The sequence below is a fragment of the Prionailurus bengalensis genome, chromosome B3 (assembly GCF_016509475.1).
Source record: "Prionailurus bengalensis isolate Pbe53 chromosome B3, Fcat_Pben_1.1_paternal_pri, whole genome shotgun sequence".
Classification (NCBI taxonomy): domain Eukaryota; kingdom Metazoa; phylum Chordata; class Mammalia; order Carnivora; family Felidae; genus Prionailurus; species Prionailurus bengalensis.
In genome coordinates this window covers 101,075,699-101,095,970 of record NC_057355.1, presented here as the reverse complement: position 1 = coordinate 101,095,970, position 20,272 = coordinate 101,075,699, and the positions used below count along the sequence as shown (strand labels likewise).

Genomic DNA, 20,272 nt, shown 5'->3' with positions numbered 1-20,272 from the left:
TCAGAACTCACTCCTTCCGGCCCCTCTGCTTTTGCAAGCCAGACTCGGGGGCTCTGCCTTGCCGGGTGGGCTGCTCCTCCACTGCCCCAGCTCCCTCCCACCAGTCCAGGTAGCACACACCACCTCTCCGCCCTTCCTACCCTCTTCCGTGGGCCTCTCGTCTATACTTGGCTCCAGAGAGTCCGTTTTGTTAGTCTTCTTGTGGTTTTCTGCGTTGTTTAGGCAGATGTGGGTGGAATCTAAGTGATCAGCAGGACAAGGTGAGCAAGCTTCCTCTCCTATTTTGTAATTAATTAATTAATTTTGAGAGGAAGGGAGGGGCAGAGAGAGAGGGAGAAAGAGAATCCTAAGCAGGCTCCATGCCCAGTGTGAAGCCCAACACGAGGCTCAATCTCACAACCATGAGATCATGACCTGAGCTGGACACTTAACTGACTGAGCCACCCAGGCACCCCTCTATCAAACACTTAAAGAGGAGTTAATACCTCTTCCTCTCAGACTATTGCAAAAAATAGAAAAGGAAGGAAAATTTCCAAATTCGTTCTATGAGGTCAGTGTTACCCTGATACCAAAACCAGATAAAGACACCCCCCCCCAAAAAAAAGAACTATAGGCCAATATCTCTGGTGAACATAGATGCAAAAATGCTCAACAAAATAACAGCAAACTGAATCCAAGAATACATTTAAAAAAATCTTTCACCACAATCAAGTGAGATTTATTCTTGGGAAAGAGTGGCTCAATATTTGCACATCAATCAATGTGATACACCACATAAGAGAAAGGACAAGAACCATATAATCATTTGAATAGATGCAGAAAAAGCATTTGACAAGTGCCACATCCATTCATGATAAAAACCCTCAACAAAGTAGATTTAGAGGGAACATATCTCAACATAATAAAGCCAATATATGAAAAACCCATAGATAACATTATACCCAAGGGTGAAAAACTGAGAGCTTTTCCCATAAGGTCAGGAACAAGACAAGGATGTCCACTTTCACCACTTCTATTTAACACATTACTGAAAGTCCTAGTCAGAGCAATCAGACAAGACAAAGGAATAAAAAGCATCCAAATTGGAAAGGAAGAAGTGAAACTTCCACTACTTGCAAATGACATGATACTACTATATATAGAAAACCCAAAAGACTCCACCAAAAACCTCCTAGAACTGATAAATAAATTCAGTAAAGTCACACTATGCAAAATCAACATACAGAAATTGGTTGCATTTCTATATACCAATAATGAGCCAGCAGAAAGTGATATTAAGAAAACAATCCATTTAGGGGTGCCTGGCTGGCTCTGGCAGTAAAGCATGTGACTCTTAACCTCAGAGTCATGAATTCAAGCCCCACATTGGGCATGGAGTCTACTTAATTAAAGAAAAAATTTTTTTAAAGAGAAAACAGTCCCATTTACAATTGTACCAAAACTAATGAGATATCTAGGAATAAAACTAACCAAAGAGGTGAAAGACCTGTACTCTGAAAACTACAAAACACTGATGAAAGAAATGGAAGACAACACAAAGAAATGGAAAGACATTTCAAGCTTATGGATTAGAAGAACAAATATGATTAAAATGTCCATACTACCCAAAGCAATCTACATATTTAATGCAATCCCTAGCAAAATCCTAACAGCATTTTTCACAGAACTAGAATAATCCTAAAATTTGTGTGGAACCACAAAAGACCCAGCCAGCCAAAGCAATCTTGAAAAGGAAAAGTAAAGCTGGAGACATCACAATTCTGGACTTCAAGTTATATTACAAAGATGGAGTAGTCAAAACAGTATGGTACTGATGCAAAAAGAGACACAAAGATCAGTGGAACAGAATAGAAAATCCAGAAGTAAACCCACAATCATATGGTCAATTAATCTTTGACAAAGCAGGGAAGAATATCCAATAGGAAAAAAGACAGTCTCTTCAACAAGTGGTGTTGGGAAAACTGGACAGCAACATGCCAAAGAAAGAATCTGCACCACTTTCTAATACTACATACAAAAATCAATTCAAAACGGATTGACGGCCTAAATGTGAGATCTGAAACCATAAAAATCCTAGAATATAGGCAGTAGCCTCTTTGACATCATCTGTAGCAACTTTTTCCTAAACAGATCCCCTGAGGCAAGGGAAACAAAAGCAAAAATAAACTATTGGGACTACATCAAAATAAAAAGCTTCTGCACAGTGAAAGAAACAATCAATAAAACTAAAAGGCAACTTACTGAATGGGAGAAGATATTTACAAATGACATACGCAATATAGGGCTAGTATCCAAATATATAAAGAACTTATACAACTCAACACCAAAAAACAAATAATCCATGTAAAACATGGGCAGAAGACATGAACAGACAGTTCTCCAAAGAAGACATCCAGATGGCTAATAGACACATGAAAAGATGCTCAACACCACTTACCATCAGGAAAATGCAAATCAAAACTACAAGAGATATCACCTCACATGTCAGAATGGTTAAAATCAACAACAGAAGAAACAACAGGTACAAGTAAGGATGTGGAGAAAAAGGAACCCTCTTGCACCATTGGTGGGAATGTAAACTGGTGCAGCCACTATGTAAAACAGTATGAAAGTTCCTCAAAAAGTTAAAAATAGAACTACTCCATAATACAGCCATTGCAGTCCTGGATATTTACCCAAAGAATACAAAAATACTAATTCAAAAAGATATAGCACCTCATGTTCATTGCAGCATTATTTACAAGAGCCAAGATATGGTAGCAGCCCAAGTGTCCATCGATTAATAAATGGATAAAGAAGATGTGATGTATGTATACAACGGAATATTATTCAGCCATAAAAAGAATGAAATTTTGCCATTTACAACAATATGGATGGAGCTAGAGAGTATAACGTTAAGCAAAATAAGTCAGTCAAAGAAAGAAATACCATTTGATTTCCCTCATGTGTGGAATTTAAGAAACAAAACAAAGGAGCATGGGGGTGGAGGAAGAGAGAGAAAGAAACAAACCAAGAAACAGACTCTTAACTATAAAGCACTGATGGTTATCAGTTCCACTGCAACTATGTAACCACCATTGGTTAAACAGATTATGGGGATTAAGGATCCCACTTGCTGTGATGAGGACCAGGTGGTGAATGGAATTGTGGAATCACTATATTGTACACCTGAAACCAATATAACAATGTATGTTAACTAGAATGAAAATAAAAACTTAAAAAAAAAAAGGTTCTAAACAACACAAAACAAAAACAAAAACATGTTCCTCAAAAATGTTTAAATAGAAATTACCATATGGCCCAGCAATTTCACTTCTGGATATTTATCCAAAGAAAATTAAACCACCAGCTAGAAAAGATGTATACACCCACATGTTCATAGCAGCATTACTAACAATAGCCAAGACATGGGAACAATTTAAGTGTCCATTGTTAGATGAATGTATAAAGAAGTTTATTTATATATACATATATATAAATACAAATACAAATAGTGGAATATTATTCCACAATAAAAAAGGGAATCCTGTCATTTACAACAACTCAGATGGAGCTTTAATACATTACGGTAAGTGAAACAAGTCAGAAAGAGAAAGACAAATACTCTATGATCTTACTTATATGTTCTATCTAACAAAACGAACAAATAATTTCATGGCTATAGAGAAAAAATTAGTAGTTGTCAGAGCAAAATGACTGAAAGGGTCAAAAGGCACAAACTTCCAGTTATAAGTTAAATTACTCCTGGGATACAACGTAGGCATGATGACTATAGCTAACAATATTGTATATTTGAAAGTCGCTAAGAGGGTAAATGTTAAAAGTTCTCATCACACACAAAAAAAACAAACCCAAATTTGTAACTATGTATGGTGAGGAATGTTAATTGAACTTACTGAAGTAATCATTTTGCAATACATACATATATAAAATCATTGTTATGTTATACATGAGTTATATCTCAATTGAAAAAACAAAATAGGGGCACCTGTGTGGCTTAGTCAGTTGAGCGTCCAATTCTTGATTTTTGTTCAGGTCATGATCCCAGGATCCTGGGATCAAGCCCCGCGTTGGAGCAAGGGGCTCCTTGCTCCATGCGGAGCAAGAAACCTGCTTGAGACTCTCTCACTCTCTCTCTCTCTCTCTCTCTCTCTCTCTCTCTCTCTCTCTCTCTCTCTCTCTCTCCCGCTGCCCCTGTCCCTCGTTTGCTTGCTCATTCGCTCTCTCTCAAATACAATTTAAAAATAAAAAATAAATAAAAATCACTAGAGAACACACCAATGATTCCATTAAACTAGAAGTTGAGATTGTCACCTGGCTACCTCATTGCAAGTAAACCAACAGGCAAAGGAGGAGGCTAGAGTGTACTGGCTAGAGTGACTATTAAGGAGAAATCGTATTCCTGTGGCACAAAAGGGATAAGGAGGAATACTTGTGAAATGCGGGAGATCTTTTGGGGTACCTCTCAGAACTGTGTTCTGTGATAAATTGTGTAACTGCTATACTTTTTGCTAAACTGTAAAATTTACAGTATTTTGTTGCTCAGAAGAAATTCATCGAAAACATAGGGCCAGAAGTGTGATAAGGAAACAAGGATCTATGTTTAAGATTTGTGGTGTTTCTTTTTACGTCTTATACATTTTTCCTATGCAAAACGGTAAAAAGAAGGATGGATACAGAAATGTGCATGCCATCAGCCACACAGACGTTTGAAGGTGTGAGAATACATGAACCAGTAAAAGTGTTAACTGAAACTTAAATCTCACAAATAAGCAGAAAATATCATTTCTAGCAGACTATATACAGTGTTCTTCAAACAGTATTAAGAATAAAATACTTTGCAATTCCAGTAAGTCGAAATTTATGGTATAAGGCAAGGAAGGGGTCCAAGTAGCTATATGACTTTGGTAAATTACTTCTCTGAACCTCAGTTCCCTAACCCGTAAAAATGAGGACATCTGTTTTGGAAATGGGAACTCAAAAGTCATTTTTTTCTTTTCTAATCCAGGGTTTCTCCACCTCAGCATCTCCACTAACTCTCCAATGTTGTCGTGGGTCCCTGCTGTGTATTTTACGTTTAACAGCCTAGGTGGTCTCTACCCTCTGGCAGATAACAGTGACATCTCTCCCACAGACAGGCTGAAAAACTCCAGACATCGCCAACTGTCTCCTGGCAGGCGAAACCGCCACAGCTGAGAACCGGTGTCTTAACCCTGTGGTTCATCCAAAAAGGATCTGAAAGGACTGCAGTGGCCCCACTTCACGGAGGTGACTCAGAAAACGGGATGAGGAGCTTCCAGCTGCCAGCCAGTCGCCCAAGTCCTAATTAAATGCACTATTAAGAGACGGGGCAACAAGGGGCAACGGCAGAGGGCAAGAGGCCGAGCCTCCGGGTTCCGAGAATGCAAAAGGCCCACACTATCACCACTTACGGTGCTTCGCTGACTCCTAAGCAGAGTTATTTCCCGAGAAGCCGAGAGCTGGAGGCCGCGGGCATGACCGCAGGGAGCGAGCCCGGGTGGGGCCCCCGCGCCGCCGGGAGGCGGAGTCCCCGCGGGGGCGGTCCTCGCCGCGCCCCACGTGCGAAAGCCCGCCGCACGCCCCGCCCCGGCCCGCCCCTCGCCCTCGGAGCACCTCCGCCCGCCTGCGCGAGGCCCTCCCTGCGTAAGCGGCCCGGGGTGGGGCGGAGGCGTTGGCGGCGTTGCCACGTCCCGGTGGCGGCTCGCGCAGGGGCGGCCGCGACGGCAACCGTGGCGCGGGAGGTGGAAGAGGAGGTGGGGCTGGCGCTGAAGCCGGATCCGGATCCGGTGCTGTGTGCCCGGGTGGGTGAGAGTCCAGCGGGCCTGGAGAGGAGCGCCGACCGCGAGGCCTCCACGGGTGAGGGAGGCTGGGGGCCGGGGAGCGAGAGCCGGGCCGCGCCTGGTGTCCAGGGGGCCGTCGTGGGCCTGCCTTCACATTTATCAAACAGGTGTGACCGCTGTCCCCGGGCGAGGAGAGCTAGGCCCGGGTGGGAGGTGTTTGTTCCGGGAGCCGCGCATTTAGCCTCGCCAGGTGGGTGCACATGTGGTGGTGGAGTGCGGTTCGGCGCAAGTTGAGCGCGCCTGGGTCAGAGAGAGGTTAGGGATGAGGGCTAGCGGTCCAGCCATACAGTGGTGGGCACAGGGTCTGGGGTCGAAACTAACTCTTCGCTCACCAGATTTTAACGTGGGGGATCGAGACAGCTGCTCACAGCCCTTGCTGCCATCAATTTTGAAGGGGCACGAATGCCCCGACCCCCCCTTTTCCCTGTTCCTTTCCGAGGTGCACCCCGCGGCGGTCGGGAGCCACTTGAGGACCTGATTCTGCCCGGAAGATCACCTCCTGCACTGACTAAACTAGGGCTTCAGCTGCGGAAGGGAAGGACATCCTTTGTGTCTTTTCCCGGGGCTTGTACCCCTAGACACACTGAGCACTATGATTTTCCTTATAGGAGGAACTGATGTTTATGTAAACCGAACTCTTAAAATTTCGGGCAAAATTGAAACGGGAGATTATGGAATTAGTTTTGTTAGGTTATGCACTCATGAATAAATCTTAGAATGGGTCTCAAGAAATCATTAAATCAGCCTTTCAGGTAGAATTCGCTGATATTTTTTAGAATTAAAGCTACCTGTCTGGTACGATGATGTGAAGATTGAAGTCTATGTAATATGGTGTTTTAGAGCTCAAGATGGGAAAACAGGATAGGATTCCAAGTCCCAGTTCACACATTTGCAGTGTTACCTTGAGGCTCCACATGCTCCAGTTTCCTCCTAATCGGTAGCCTGGGAATAGTACCAGATTATAGGGATCAAATAAACGATCAGAAAATACTTCTTAAAATTCTCTGCTGAAGTATAATTTCATAGCTTAATAAATATGGCAAGGTCTGTTAAAAATCATCAGCGAATAAAGTGTTCTTTAGATTAAAAAATTAGTCAAATTAGTATCGAAATTGTTACGAAGTGCATGTAGACAAACCCTGAAGTCTCAAAGAGCAAAACTTACCCCTTCCCCCATTCACCCTGTCATGAAGTAATGTAGCGATGACCCAGGAACTCTTGAGATATGTGAAGCAGTTTAGGTTTAGCCTTGGATTATGCTTTTTAAATTTTTGTATCAACTTTAAAAATCTTCATTCCCAGTGTCTACTACTTGTTGCTCTCAATTGCTTGGCTTCTAGCAGCATCTCCTCCCTGTTTGTATTTTAGTCTGCTGTACAAGTTGGGAAACTAAATTGTTGAAATTGCCCAAAGAATAGTCAATTGAACGAGAACTTGATGATCCTAGTAAAAACGAATTTGGTGTATCGTTTTTGTGATATCATTTGTGGCAATTTGGGAAACTTTCTTCTTTTGGATTTTCTGAGTTGTGACCGAGTAAGTCTTATACCATTTGTTATTCATTCACTAGGCATTTATTGGGCTGTTAGGCTTATATGGGCCTTGTAAATGCATGCTAACTTCACAGTTAAATTGGAAAGGTTCTGGAGAAATATTTAGGGAGGGTTAAGGTTTAGTTTTTAAAATCAGTCACCCTAGTGTTGATGATGAGATTCAGCTTCAGACATCTGCAATTCTGTTTACTGAAATTTCCTAGTTTTGCAATACTTCAGCGCACCTTAAGATCCTAAAATAATTTTTTGTAAACCAAATCTATTTTATTCCTTTCTAAAAATCTTTTGAAATTTGATAATCAAATCACATACTATTTTAACTTTCCCAGCATATTAATTGGGCACCAGCAGAATTTTACTAAATGGGGATGGAGTGAGATAAAGGAAAGTAACTTTAAGTATGGCTTTATTTTGTAAAATAACTCATCAGGACGTTTTGATGTTAATTTCTGATTGCCCAGTTAATGGATTCTTATTTCTATCCAGAATGCTTTGTTCAGTGTATTTTGTTGACATGTCGAATACTCTTATTTTCCAAATACAGTTTACAGGTGTTGCTTTTGACTAAATTTTTAACTTGTACAATGAAGTAGGGAATTCATCTTCACTAGTGCATCTTCATTACTAAGGGTACAGAATCTGGAGTCATGCAGGAATGGCTGCATAGTCTGTGGTAACCTGTGCAAAATGCAAATAGAGGGTTCTTTGTTTAAAAATTGTTAAGAGTTTCAATTCTGTGGCGGCAGAGAGTAGAACCAAGTGTGAGGCCCAGGGCAACTGCAATGGGGCCCAGTGCCTATGAAGCCGGCTCTGTTGCCTGGTTTTGAATCCTTACTCTGTTCCTTACTGGCCCTGTTATCTTGAGCAAGTTACTGTGCCTATTTCTTGGTCTGTAAAATGGGGATAATAATGCAAGATCTCTCATTGTATTTTTATGAGTTAACAGGTACAAAGCACTTCATAAATTTTAGCCAATACTATTTTTTTATGATCATTCAGGGAAGAGGACCATCTGGTTAAATAAAAGCACAGGAAAATATTAGTATTTACTGTTTAAAATTCATTAGTTAAAGGCTTTGTAATCCTAATTCTCCTGTGTACCTCCTCTCCCCCTTCTCTCTTGGAAATTATTAACTGTATTTTGTGTGTTTTCTAGACTACATTTTATTGTAAACTCAGGCAACTTCATAGGAAAAAGTAATCTACTTACTTTAAATTGTTCTAATGTTCATCGAAATTCCCTTTTGAGCTTTCTTTAAAGTTCATGATTACAACTGTATGTTAAATAAAATGAACATCAAACTGTTTAAATAGTGTCTTGCCCTGAGGAACTAAATTTTTAACACTTTTGGGCTTCTGTATTTAATGTATACATTTTACTCTATTGATAAATACTTAGCCTGTTTATCTGCCTACCTGAAAAAATGTTGTTACCCATGTTTGCGATGAGAGAATACCCAAAAGCCTCAGGGATCCAATTCCCAGGGACAAACACTAAAATGCATGCATTAAAGTTAACCGATACAAAATCTGTTTCAAGTGGACTGTAAGCTTGTTAAATTTGATATGAATGTGTGGTTTTTTAAAACGTTTGTTTATTTCTGAGAGAGACAGAGCATGAGTAGAGGAGGGGCAGAGAGAGAGAGAGAGGGAGAGAGAGAGGGAGGGAGGGAGACTGGCTCAGAATCTGAAGCAGGCTCCAGGCTCTGAATCTGAGCTGTCAGCACAGAGCCCCACGTGGGGCTTGAACCCACAACCATGAGATCATTACTTGAGCTGAAGTCTGACGCTCCAGGCGCCCCAGATTGTGTGTGCGTGTGTGTGTGTTTAATGTTTATTATTTTGAGAGAGAGAGAACATGTGGGGGAAGAGCAGAGAGAGAGAGGAGGGGGAGAGAATCCCTCTGTGCTGACAGCACAGAGCCTGATGTGGGGCTTATCCCACAAACTATGAGATCATGGCCTGAGCTGAGGTCAAGAGTCAGACACTTAACTGAGCCACCCAGGTGCCCCAATATGAATGACTGTTTTAATATTTTAATCATCACAATTTATTTCCTTTCCTTACTAGTCTTAGAACCAGATGTAGTTGTTTTGTTTTTTTACAGCTTAACATATTTAAGTCCTTTTTGAGGGGGGAAAAAACCCCTTGGTGTTCTACATAATAAACTATGATTTTTTTTTCTATCCAAGAATGTTTCAGTTTAATATAAACATATAACCTGTCATCTTTTTTGTAGCCCCTGTCTGTACCCAGCACAGTGCCTGACTCATGAATTAATTTAAAGATGAAAAAAGTAACAAAGATTTATAAACATGAATTTTAATTAGCTGCTAACTGAAGTATATCTTGTTGAGCACTTACAGTATGCCAGGCACTGTTAAGTGCTGTATATAGTAATTCATGTCCTTCTAATAATTTCATCTCCATTTTACAAATGAGTAAACAGATTGTTAGAGTTGAATACATTAGCTATAATCACATTTGACATTTGGACACCAGCTTGACTCCAAAGCTCATGCTCTTTTCCATCTTAAGTTTAAATCCTGACTCCACTAACTTTGTGATCTTGGGCAGGTTACTTCGTTTCCTAGTCTGTTTAAATGGAGATAATAATCATCCCTATCCTGTAGGATTGTTGAAGTAAATGAATTAGTAATGTGTGAGGTTCTTTGAATAATGTCTGACCTATTGTAAATGCTGAACAAATGTTAACTGCTGTTATTATACCACACTACCCTCCCAAAGCCTCTACTGTAAGTGCAGCATTACCTGTATGGTTGTCAGTTACACATGCAGAGGTTTAATCCACCTTTAAGGAAAAGTTCAGACTAATTTCCCTTAAGCATATCATGACTTAGGAAATAGGGAACATAATTGGAGTGAGGTTATTGGGAAAATTGTCATCAAATAGACTTTAATTTTTCCTGTTTGTTTCCTTTTGTTATGTTAATATTATGGATATATATCTTTAAAATCTTTGTTTCAAAGGAAAGCTAGAAGCAAGTATCAAATAGAATAGTTTTTTTAACTGGGTAAAGGAATAGAAATGAAAGTTAGGGGTTGCTTTACAGTCTCCTAATAATTGTTAATGAAGATTCTGTTCTTGCAACTCTGGGTTCCACAGACATGCCACTGCCCCCATTTTTATGTTTTATATAATTTTTTCATTCTGTCCTTGTATCTGTTGTTTAGGCTGTTTTATTAGACCACACCTAGTAAGAATCTACCAGTTTCTGAATGTTCAAAAAAGAGGATAATACTATAACTGATTATTTTTTAATAGTATGAAAAACACTGGCTCTTCTCACGCTTCCTAATTGCAGCTGAGAAAATTACATTATAGGTTCTTAGAAAATCTGGTCTGAAAACAAAATCCAACAGATACCCTTAATATGAATCTTTACTAGCTGAGACCAAATACTACAGTGAATGTGGAGTAAATAAGCCAGTTTATCAATTATCTTCTGTTTATGATTCATATAAAAACCAAGTAGTATGGCCAATAAGTCTTTCTTAGTGGTAAGACCAACAATTTCTTAGCCCAATAATAAAAAAAGTAAAGCCCATGAAAAGTCAGCTAATCACAGTGCTATGCTAGCACCAGCCGATAGGAAAAATATTTTAGAAGAGTTGCTAGAAAACATGGTTTTAAAGTTTAAAACTTAACAAATTTAGTCATTTGTTTACTATCTGATGTTAACCATAAGTCTTCTGTTCATCTGTGATGGTGGCATTTATGCTAGATTCGGGATAGAACATATATTGCATATATGTTAAAAGAATTTTCTAATTGCATTAACTTTTATTAAGAAATAGACTTTCTTACCAGCCATAATTCCCTATTAAATAAATGCCTTACCATTTAAAATTTTATTTTAGACCTTACTACAAAGATGAAACCTGATGAAACTCCTATGTTTGACCCAAGTCTACTCAAAGAAGTGGACTGGAGCCAGAATACAGCAACATTTTCTCCAGCCATTTCCCCAACACATCCTGGAGAAGGTTTGGTTTTGAGGCCCCTTTGTACTGCTGACTTAAACAGAGGTAGGGACTTGGTTTACAAATCTTGGTTAGAATTATACAGTTGGCCCCTGAACAACATGGGGGGTTAGAGGCACTGACCCCTGTGCATTTGAAAATCTGTGTCTAAATTTTGGTTCACCAAACGTTTAACTTACTAGTAGCCTACTGTTGACCAGAAGCCTTGCCAATAACAGAAATAGTTGATTAATACATATTTTATGTTATGTGTTACATACTATATTCTCACAATAAAGTAAGATAGAGAAAAATGTTATTAAGAAAAATGTATTTATGGTACTGTAATGTACTTATTGAAAAAAATCTATGTACAAGTGGACCTGCACAGTTCAAACCTGTGTTGTTCAAGAGTCAACTGTAATTAGCATTCTGTTTTCTCCACAAAATATGATGATGCTGAGAATATTAAAAAATAATATTTGATTTTTGGATTTTTTTTGTACTTAATTTCTAAAGTGACTGAGACACTCAATTCCAATATGTATATATAATGGCTAAGACCAGGTATCACTGTGAAATATTTCAAATGTCTTAAGTACAACACTACTCCTCCCTAATTAATCCTTTAAAAAGACTTTTCATAAAGGTAAAATTATCATCTATAATGACAATAAAGAAGAGTCTTCTCTAAGAAGCTGGATGGGAAATGAGGGTGGAGATAATTTACTTGGAAAGGTTGCAGAGGTTTTGTTTACATATATTTCTTTTTTTTTAATATAAATTCTCCAAAATGAGTTCCTTAAATTTTGGTAATAAGAAATAAACTTTTTAGTTTTCTTTTTAGTAGGAAATCTGAAGAAACTAATTTTGGTCAGACTAATTATTGAGTATGTAGAAGTTAAGATTCTCAAAGTTCTCAAATGTTCACATTAATTTAACATTAATGAAATTAATTAGTATTCCTTAAAACTTAGTCTCAACAATATTTATATTTTAATTCAAAAATAATATCCTATTTGACCATGACGATCTTGCACGTTTAAGTAAATAAAGCCAAAGCATGTATTTGGGAAAATTTGGCATTCCTTGCAGCAAATTTAATGCAAATTACATCGAAAAATATACCTGCTTGTTTTATAAATATTTAATTATTAAGGTCTGCATGACTCCAAAATCTTAAAAAATCCTTTTCCAGGCAAAATCCTTGGTAAAACCTATTATTCTTTGTTTCATGTAGTGATTATAGAAAGAGTAATGGGTTTCAGTTTAATATTTTTAAATAATAAAATGATTAATTTCAAAATGATTACAGAAAGTTCTGAAAACACAAGTGCCCATAATCCCACCACCTTCACACATTGCTTTTGATCTTTCATTTGGTCTTCTCATGACTTGAAATCTGTTTTTCAAAACTAGGTTTTTTTAAAGTACTAGGTCAGCTGACTGAAACTGGAGTTGTCAACCCTGAACAATTTATGAGTAAGTACTACAGCATCTTTTTCCTGAATGAAAATAAAGGGAAACAAGATTTTTCATTTAGAGCTGTTCAGTGTCTACTTGTGTTTGTGTTCAAATAGCTGGAAATTATTCATAGGATAATTAGCTATTTTCTTATTTTTTAAAGTTTATTTATTTTGAGAGAGAGAGAGAGAGGCGGGGGGGGAGGGGACAAAGAGAGAATCCCAAGCAGGTTGTGTGCTATCATGCTATCACCTGGGGCTTGAACTCATGTACCATGAGGTCATGACCTGAGCCGAAATCAAGAGTCAGATGCTTAACCAACTGAGCCACATGCCCATTTTCTTATTTAAATGTTTAATGTGGTTACCTGTTCTAGAATCCAAATGTAGCAATTCTCGTGTTTTACAAAATACCTGACTTTTAGACAATTATCGTAGCATTAAATCTAGGTGACATCTTTAGAGATTGTTTTATATTGTATTTTTTTTTTTTAATGTTTATTTTTGAGAGAGAGGCCAAGCATGAGCAGAGGAGAGGCAGAGAAAGAGGGAGACATAGAATCCTAAGCAGGCTTCAGGCTCTGAGCTGTCAGCACAGAATGTGACATGGAGCCCAAACTCACAGACCACAAGATCATGACCTGAACCTAAGTTGGCTTCCTAACTGACTGAGCCACCCAGGCGCCCCTTATAGTATTTTTCATGTGGTTAGGTTATTCATGGAAATCTCATCACCAAATAAAAAAGAGTGATTGAGACATTATGTTCTCAATTTATTTAGTTTGTTTATATTGAATTTTAAGGTCAACCAGTGTCATAAGCATTTATAATACATATGAGAGATGGGGGTGCCTGGGTGACTCAGTCAGTTGAGCGTCTGACTTCTGCTCAGGTCATGATGTCATTCTAGCCCTGTGTCGGGCTCTGTGCTGATGGCTCAGAGCCTGGAGCCTGCTTCAGATTCTGTGTCTCCCTCTCTCTTTGCCCCTCCCCTGCTCACAGCCTATCTCTCTCTTAAAATAAATACACATTAAAAAAAAATTTATAATGCACATGAGAGAATGGAAATCCAGAGAGGTCAAATGACATAAGATCACAGATAGTTACTGATAAAGAAAGGATTAGAACCTTCCTGATCCCATCCAGTGCTCTAACACTGTCGTTTCCTGTTTTCTACAATTTCTTCATTTCTGTCACCAGGTAATTTTGTTTTGTACTGTAGCTGATCCTCCCAAGATGAAGATCACTCTTTTCTGATTCTCACTGTTTTCCTTGAATTTATTTCTTCTTCCCACTCCAGAACCCTATCTAGAACAAGACTAGAAATAAACAGTATGTGAGAATATTAGGCTCAGTTTTTATTTCTGAATTCCTCTTTGCCTGTATGTCTGATTAGATGAGAAACCCAAGATAAGTACTAAAAATCAATTTGAGAGAAAAGTATTCCATCTTTGCTCCTATTTGCCATGTGACTTTGGGATGATTAGATATGGAAACATTTTTTAGCTACTTCACAAGGTGCTTTCAAAGCAAACAAAAACAATGATTCGTTTTTTTTTAAATTTTTTAAATATTTACTTATTTTTGAGACACACACACACACACACACACACACACACACACACACAGAGTGAGCGGGGAATGGGCAGAGAGAGAGAGGGAGAGAGAGAATGTCAGGCAGGCTCCACACTATAAGCATGGAGATGGATGTGGGATTCCAACTTGAGAAACCAGGAGATGGGACCTGAGCCAAAACCAAGAGTTGTATGCTTAACCAACTGAGCCACCCAGGTGCACCAGATTCTGTTTCTAAAAAAGCAAGTCAGAGTCCTGAAACACCAGATCACTGTCAAAATATTTTGAAGCCAGAAGACTAAAAATTACAGAATGGAGCCATGTAAACATTTTAATTAAAATTTGCTCATGTAAATTGAGCACCTGTGTGGCTCAGTTGGTGGAGTGTCCGGCTTTGGCTCAGGTCATGATATCACAGTTTAGGGTTCAAACCCCATGTTGGGCTTTGGGATTCCCTGTCTTCCTCTCTGTACCTCCTCTGCTCATGCTCTCTCAAAAATAAATAAAACGTTAAAATTTTTTAAAAACAAATAAGAGATTTACAGTTTTGTTTTCTTTTTAATATTGAGTGTAAAGGTTAAAGAAACTTATTTAACGTAATAAAGATATTAGAGTTTTCATTAGTCACAAAAGTGGAAGCATCTGTAATTTACTTGCATTGTGTTATTCACCTAAAATAGCTGTTAATAGTTGTACTTTGCTAGCAGATTTTTTTTTTTAATGTATGGACTGTATTCTAATTGATAGTAATTGCTGATGTTTCAACCTCTTGGTCATTTTTAATATTTTCTTTGAAAACTTTTTTTTAAGTTTATTTATTTTAAGAGAGAGAGAGAGAGAGAGAGAGAGAGCAAGCATGGGAGGATCAGAGAGAGGGAGAGAGACAATCCCAAGCAGGCTCTGCACTGCCAGCACAGAGCCCAGCGCAGGGCACGAACCCTGAGATCATGACCTGAGCCGAAATCAAGTCAGATGCTTAACTGACTGAGCCACCCAGGCACCCCATAATAATTAATTTTTTCTTTAGAAAACAAAGTAAATTGCCATGGTGAAATCACTTTAAATATTCAATAATGAGTCAGCTAATCCTAATATTTTTATGGCACCTAATAAAGTTTAAAGTCTGCCACATAACACGTGTCCGATTTCCACAGAATCTTTTGAGCACATGAAGAAATCTGGGGACTATTATGTTACAGTTGTGGAAGATGTGACTTTAGGACAAATTGTGGCTACAGCAACTCTGATAATAGAACATAAATTCATCCATTCCTGTGCTAAGGTATGTGTTCACATTAATGCTTATGAATAAAATGAACAAATGTTTTCTAGCAAAATCAACTTTGAGTTTCCATTAGACAAATCTATTTTCTGACTGCTTTTCAATGTAAAATGAGAGCTGTATTGCCCTGGAAAAAGTTTTGCTTCTTAGACATCACTTAGTAACATTTTCGTCTTGTGTTCTCAGAGTTAGGAAGAAGATGTATTAACTATCTGAATTGTTTGCTAAACATTGTTTTGTAAGGTGTCAGATTTGGTATAGTCATAGGGAAACCAAGCCAGCATCATGAAATTTGGCAGTGATGTTTAGAATCCCTAATGCTATTTAAAAAAAAAAACAACAAAATACTTTGTATATACAGTAACACAAATTCCCACATCCATTTCCAAGCACTAAAAGATTCAGAATATTATATAGCTGACCCTTGAACAAGATTGGAGTTAGGGATGCTGACACTCTGCAGTCAAAAATCTGCGTGTAACTTTTGACTCCCAAAACTAATGTTGACTGGTTACCCTACAACATAAGCAGTTGATTATGTTATGTATATTATATATAGTATTTTTATTTATAAAGCAAGCTAGAGAAAAACATGTTACTATTTTTTTTTTAAGTTTATTTGAAAGCGAGAGAGAACGAACGTGAGCAGAGGAGGGGCAGAGAGAGAGGGAGGGAGAAAATCCCAAGCAGGCTCCTCACTGTGAGCCCAGAGTCTGACACAGAGCTTGATTATGACCTGAGCTGAGATCGAGTCTGATGATTAACTGACTGAGCCACCCAGGCACCCCAGAGAAAATGTTATTAAATCATGACAGTACATTTACAGTATTGCATTTATTAGAAAAAATCTGCATAAGTGCACCTGTACAGTTCAAACAAACCATATTGTTCAACTGTATTCTGCTCTGTGACATTTCTAACTCCTGATCACTCCTCATGACTCATGAGAACCTAGCTAATCCAGTGAAAATTAGAAACACTTCAAATGTATTCTGAGGTACAAATTTTGGTGAGCTTTCTTTACTAGAAATTAGTAAATTATATTTGGATGTTTGAAAGAAATTGCTCTTAAGCAAGGAGTAAGATGATGGAACATGATAAGATTACATTTTGGTTCTGTGGATTCTGAAATCTGCTTTAAAACAATGGAGTGTAAGATTTTGGATATAGACAAAACAAGATTAGGCTACAAATTGGTTCATTATATTATTTCCTCTATAATTAAAAAAAGGGTTGCATTTTGGTTTCTGTGAACTTCCAAGTTTACAAAATATTGTTATCATTGAATTCTGTCACTTGTTGATGTAGCTAAAAACAAAACTACATGCTTAGTCCTTTAAACGCTGTAAATATTTTCAGAGAGGAAGAGTAGAAGATGTTGTTGTTAGTGATGAATGCCGAGGAAAGCAGCTTGGCAAACTGTAAGTAGGCAGAAACAAGGTAACCCTCATTAAATTAGATACTTTTTCTGTTTTAGTTAATAGTATCTTACCCAGATATTTGTTAAAAAATGTTTCCTGTTTGAAGTTCTTTTTAGGTGTCCTTAATTAAGCTCACCCTGTAGTTTAAATTAAATTTAATGGAAGAAACAAAGTATTTTTATGTTTTATCATGAAGTTAGGAAATTGGGAGTGTACTGTCTTATAGACTAACATTTTTATTGACTTTTAATATTTTCATATTAATAGGAAACAAACTTTTGGCCGAGTCAAGTGATTCACCTATTTCCCAGTCTTATTTAAAAACAAAGGAAATGTCCTAAGCCTCCTAAGTTTTAGAAACATATACTAAAATAGCCTTTCCTGTATAATTCTCTATGCATTTATCTAAATCTTTTGTTTATTTATTTAGAGAGACAAGAGACAGCGTGAGTGGGGGGGAGGGGCAGAGAAGAGAGAATCCCAAGCAGGCTCCACCCTTCAGCACAGAGCCTGATGTGGGGCTTGAACTCAGAGTGAGATCATGATCTGAGCTGAAATCAGGAGTCAGGCGCTTAACTGACTGAGAGCCACCCAGGCATCCCTATCTAAATCTTTTAACTTGCTTAATACCATCTCTTCTGAATTTTAAGGAAGTTGCTCAATAAGTTAGGACCTGCTATGTGCCAGATATTATTTGAGATATTTGGGATACACCAGTGAACAAAACAGACCAATTTCTAATATTCTAGTCCACTTAAATGTCATACCTTTTATAGTTTCCTAACTTCAGTCAAGATGTTCTGTCTTCAAAATGATACAACTTTTCAGTCTGTGCGAACATGAGAAAACCCTTTGGGTAAATTTTTGTAGATGTAGTTTTTTTTCCCTAAGGCCATTAGAATCACATTCTTATACTGGGGTTTGGATTCTTTAAGGATTTGAAAAATGTATACTTTTTTTGTTTTGTTTCTATTTCATATTATTTAGAGCAATCCAGAAGTAATCTGATATATACTTTCACAAATATTAGCTTTAAAAATGATACAGAACAAAGCTTTTACTCATTTTATGTGGAAATGTCTGTTCCTAAGTAGTTTGAATAGATTTAGGAAAAAGATTCAAAATTTTGGCCATATTTTTAAAAAAAAGTTGACAGTGTTTAGTGTTAACATGAATCCTTTTTTTAATTTTAATGTTTGTTTATTTTTGAGAGAGAGAGCAAGCAGGGGAGGGGCAGAAAAAGAGAGAGAGACACACAGAATCCGAAGCAGGTTCCAGGTGCAAGAGCTGTCAGCACAGAGCCCAATGCTGGTCTTGAACTCACGAGCCACGAGATCATGACCTGAGCTGAAGTTGGAGGCCTAACTGACTGAGCCACCCAGGTGCCCCAGTGTTAACATTAATTTTAGGTTGAATTTAGTATTGTTCTATTAATGTGCTAGAGACAACTTAGATAAGTTATATTTGAAACAGTCAAATGCTTTGGGTGATTTAAAGCTTGTCCAGTTACAATTTGAATATTTAAATGAATATAGTGAGAAAGGTCATGACCTAAACCCATTTCTAATATAAATTTGAAATTTTATTTATATAATATTTATTCATTTATATTAAGTTACTCAAATGCATTTTCATTAACAAATGCTCTATGCTTTCCCCCTGCTTTTTGAATTGCAGGTTGTTATCAACCCTTACTTTGCTAAGCAAGAAACTGAACTGTTATAAGATTACCCTTGAATGTCTACCACAAAATGTTGGTTTCTATAAAAAGTTTGGATATACAGTATCTGAAGAAAACTACATGTGTCGGAGGTTTCTGAAGTAAAAATCTTTTAAAGACATTTGTCAAAGGAGCTAATGCAACAAGGCAATACTCTTCTTAGAGTTAAAATATTTTGTTGCTGCAACCCAGTGACCTCCATAAATACTGGATTGAAAATAACATGGTAATTCAACAAGTATAATGACACTTAGAAGATTACTTTGGCCTGTGGGACATGCTGTGAGTTTAGATTACAAATGAGTCTTATAAAGGGGATGATTTTTAACCAAAGGAATATATTTTTAACTTGAATCTTTTCTTGCATTGTATTTTTCTAAAGTTTGGCTTCATTTCTTTGTAGTTAAGAGTATAGGTAGTATAGTTATGTGTCTGCAATCTGTACTGCTCATTAAAAAATATATATATATACCACAAATAAGGCTATATCACATTCACAAAATTAATACTTTTGTTTCAATCAGAGAAACACCAAAAATCACTTAGGAGTGTTATCATTTTTCCATATATTACGTGAAATTGGGTAAGATAACTAAATGTAGTGCGGACCAACATTTGTTGGTCCTAATACTGAATTGGCAAACAACCTGGTTAGCCTTTTCAGTAAGTAGAAATGAAAATTATAAAATGTGACAGGATTCAAAATAAAACAATTTAAGTGTACATCTGAAAGTTTATATAATTCTTATGCAGTTAAGGTACCACCTGTCTTATATGTGAAATATAATTATTCATTTGTTTAAAATACCTAAGAGCAAATATAAGGTACTTTTTAACAGTGAATGAGCAAATCTTGGCATATTGTGTATTTCTAACCTGATTTCTCATCTTTTCATTGATGTCTTCTAAGTAACATTTTTATGAAAGATTACAAAATTGAGTGGAATATTTTAAATAAGTATCATACTGCATTTGTTAAATCCTTGAAATGTTGATGGAAGCTTTTCTATTTACTGTGATTGTCATGGTACTATTATTCTGGTCACTATCTTGTTTTGATTTTATTTATTTTAATTATTTTTTTTAAGTTGGAAAATTGGATATTTTATTAATGGTTCTAATCTTTTGCATTCCATGTTACATTAAACCTGTTCATATGATGAAAAGTCTTTCATTAGAATCCTAATGTCTGTGTTTTTCTTGCATCTTTTGTTGAACTATTAGGTTATGTCCTGGTTCAGAAGATTTCAGTTTTGTGTACTCTTTGTAAAATTAATTGGGAAAGTAAAGACCCACCACTTGTCTGTCATCCCTCTCCCTCACACGTACCTCAACTGGATTTAGGATTTCTGTCCTTGTAGTAAGCTCAAGTTGGCTTTCTAAAACCATAGAAACCCTTCACCAATAGAGGGT

At 37.3% G+C, this 20,272-nt stretch overlaps 1 protein-coding gene across 7 annotated transcripts; it reads left to right on the top strand.

Annotated features, from left to right (window-relative positions):
- Window positions 1–5,609: 5,609 nt before the first annotated feature.
- GNPNAT1 (glucosamine-phosphate N-acetyltransferase 1) lies at window positions 5,610–20,039 on the top strand. Of its 7 annotated transcripts, none has more exons than XM_043556169.1 (6): window positions 5,610–6,051; window positions 11,297–11,464; window positions 12,818–12,880; window positions 15,591–15,718; window positions 17,078–17,139; window positions 18,817–20,039. In XM_043556169.1, the coding sequence occupies exons 2-6, from the start codon at window positions 11,311–11,313 to the stop codon at window positions 18,962–18,964; spliced, it is 555 nt and encodes a 184-aa protein (XP_043412104.1). In that variant the 5' UTR covers window positions 5,610–6,051; window positions 11,297–11,310; the 3' UTR covers window positions 18,965–20,039. The 7 variants fall into 7 exon arrangements, with proteins under 7 accessions (XP_043412104.1, XP_043412105.1, XP_043412110.1 ...); XM_043556170.1 differs by having other exon boundaries at window positions 5,670–6,051; window positions 12,830–12,880; XM_043556175.1 differs by having other exon boundaries at window positions 5,717–5,822.
- The last annotated feature ends 233 nt before the right edge of the window (window positions 20,040–20,272 follow it).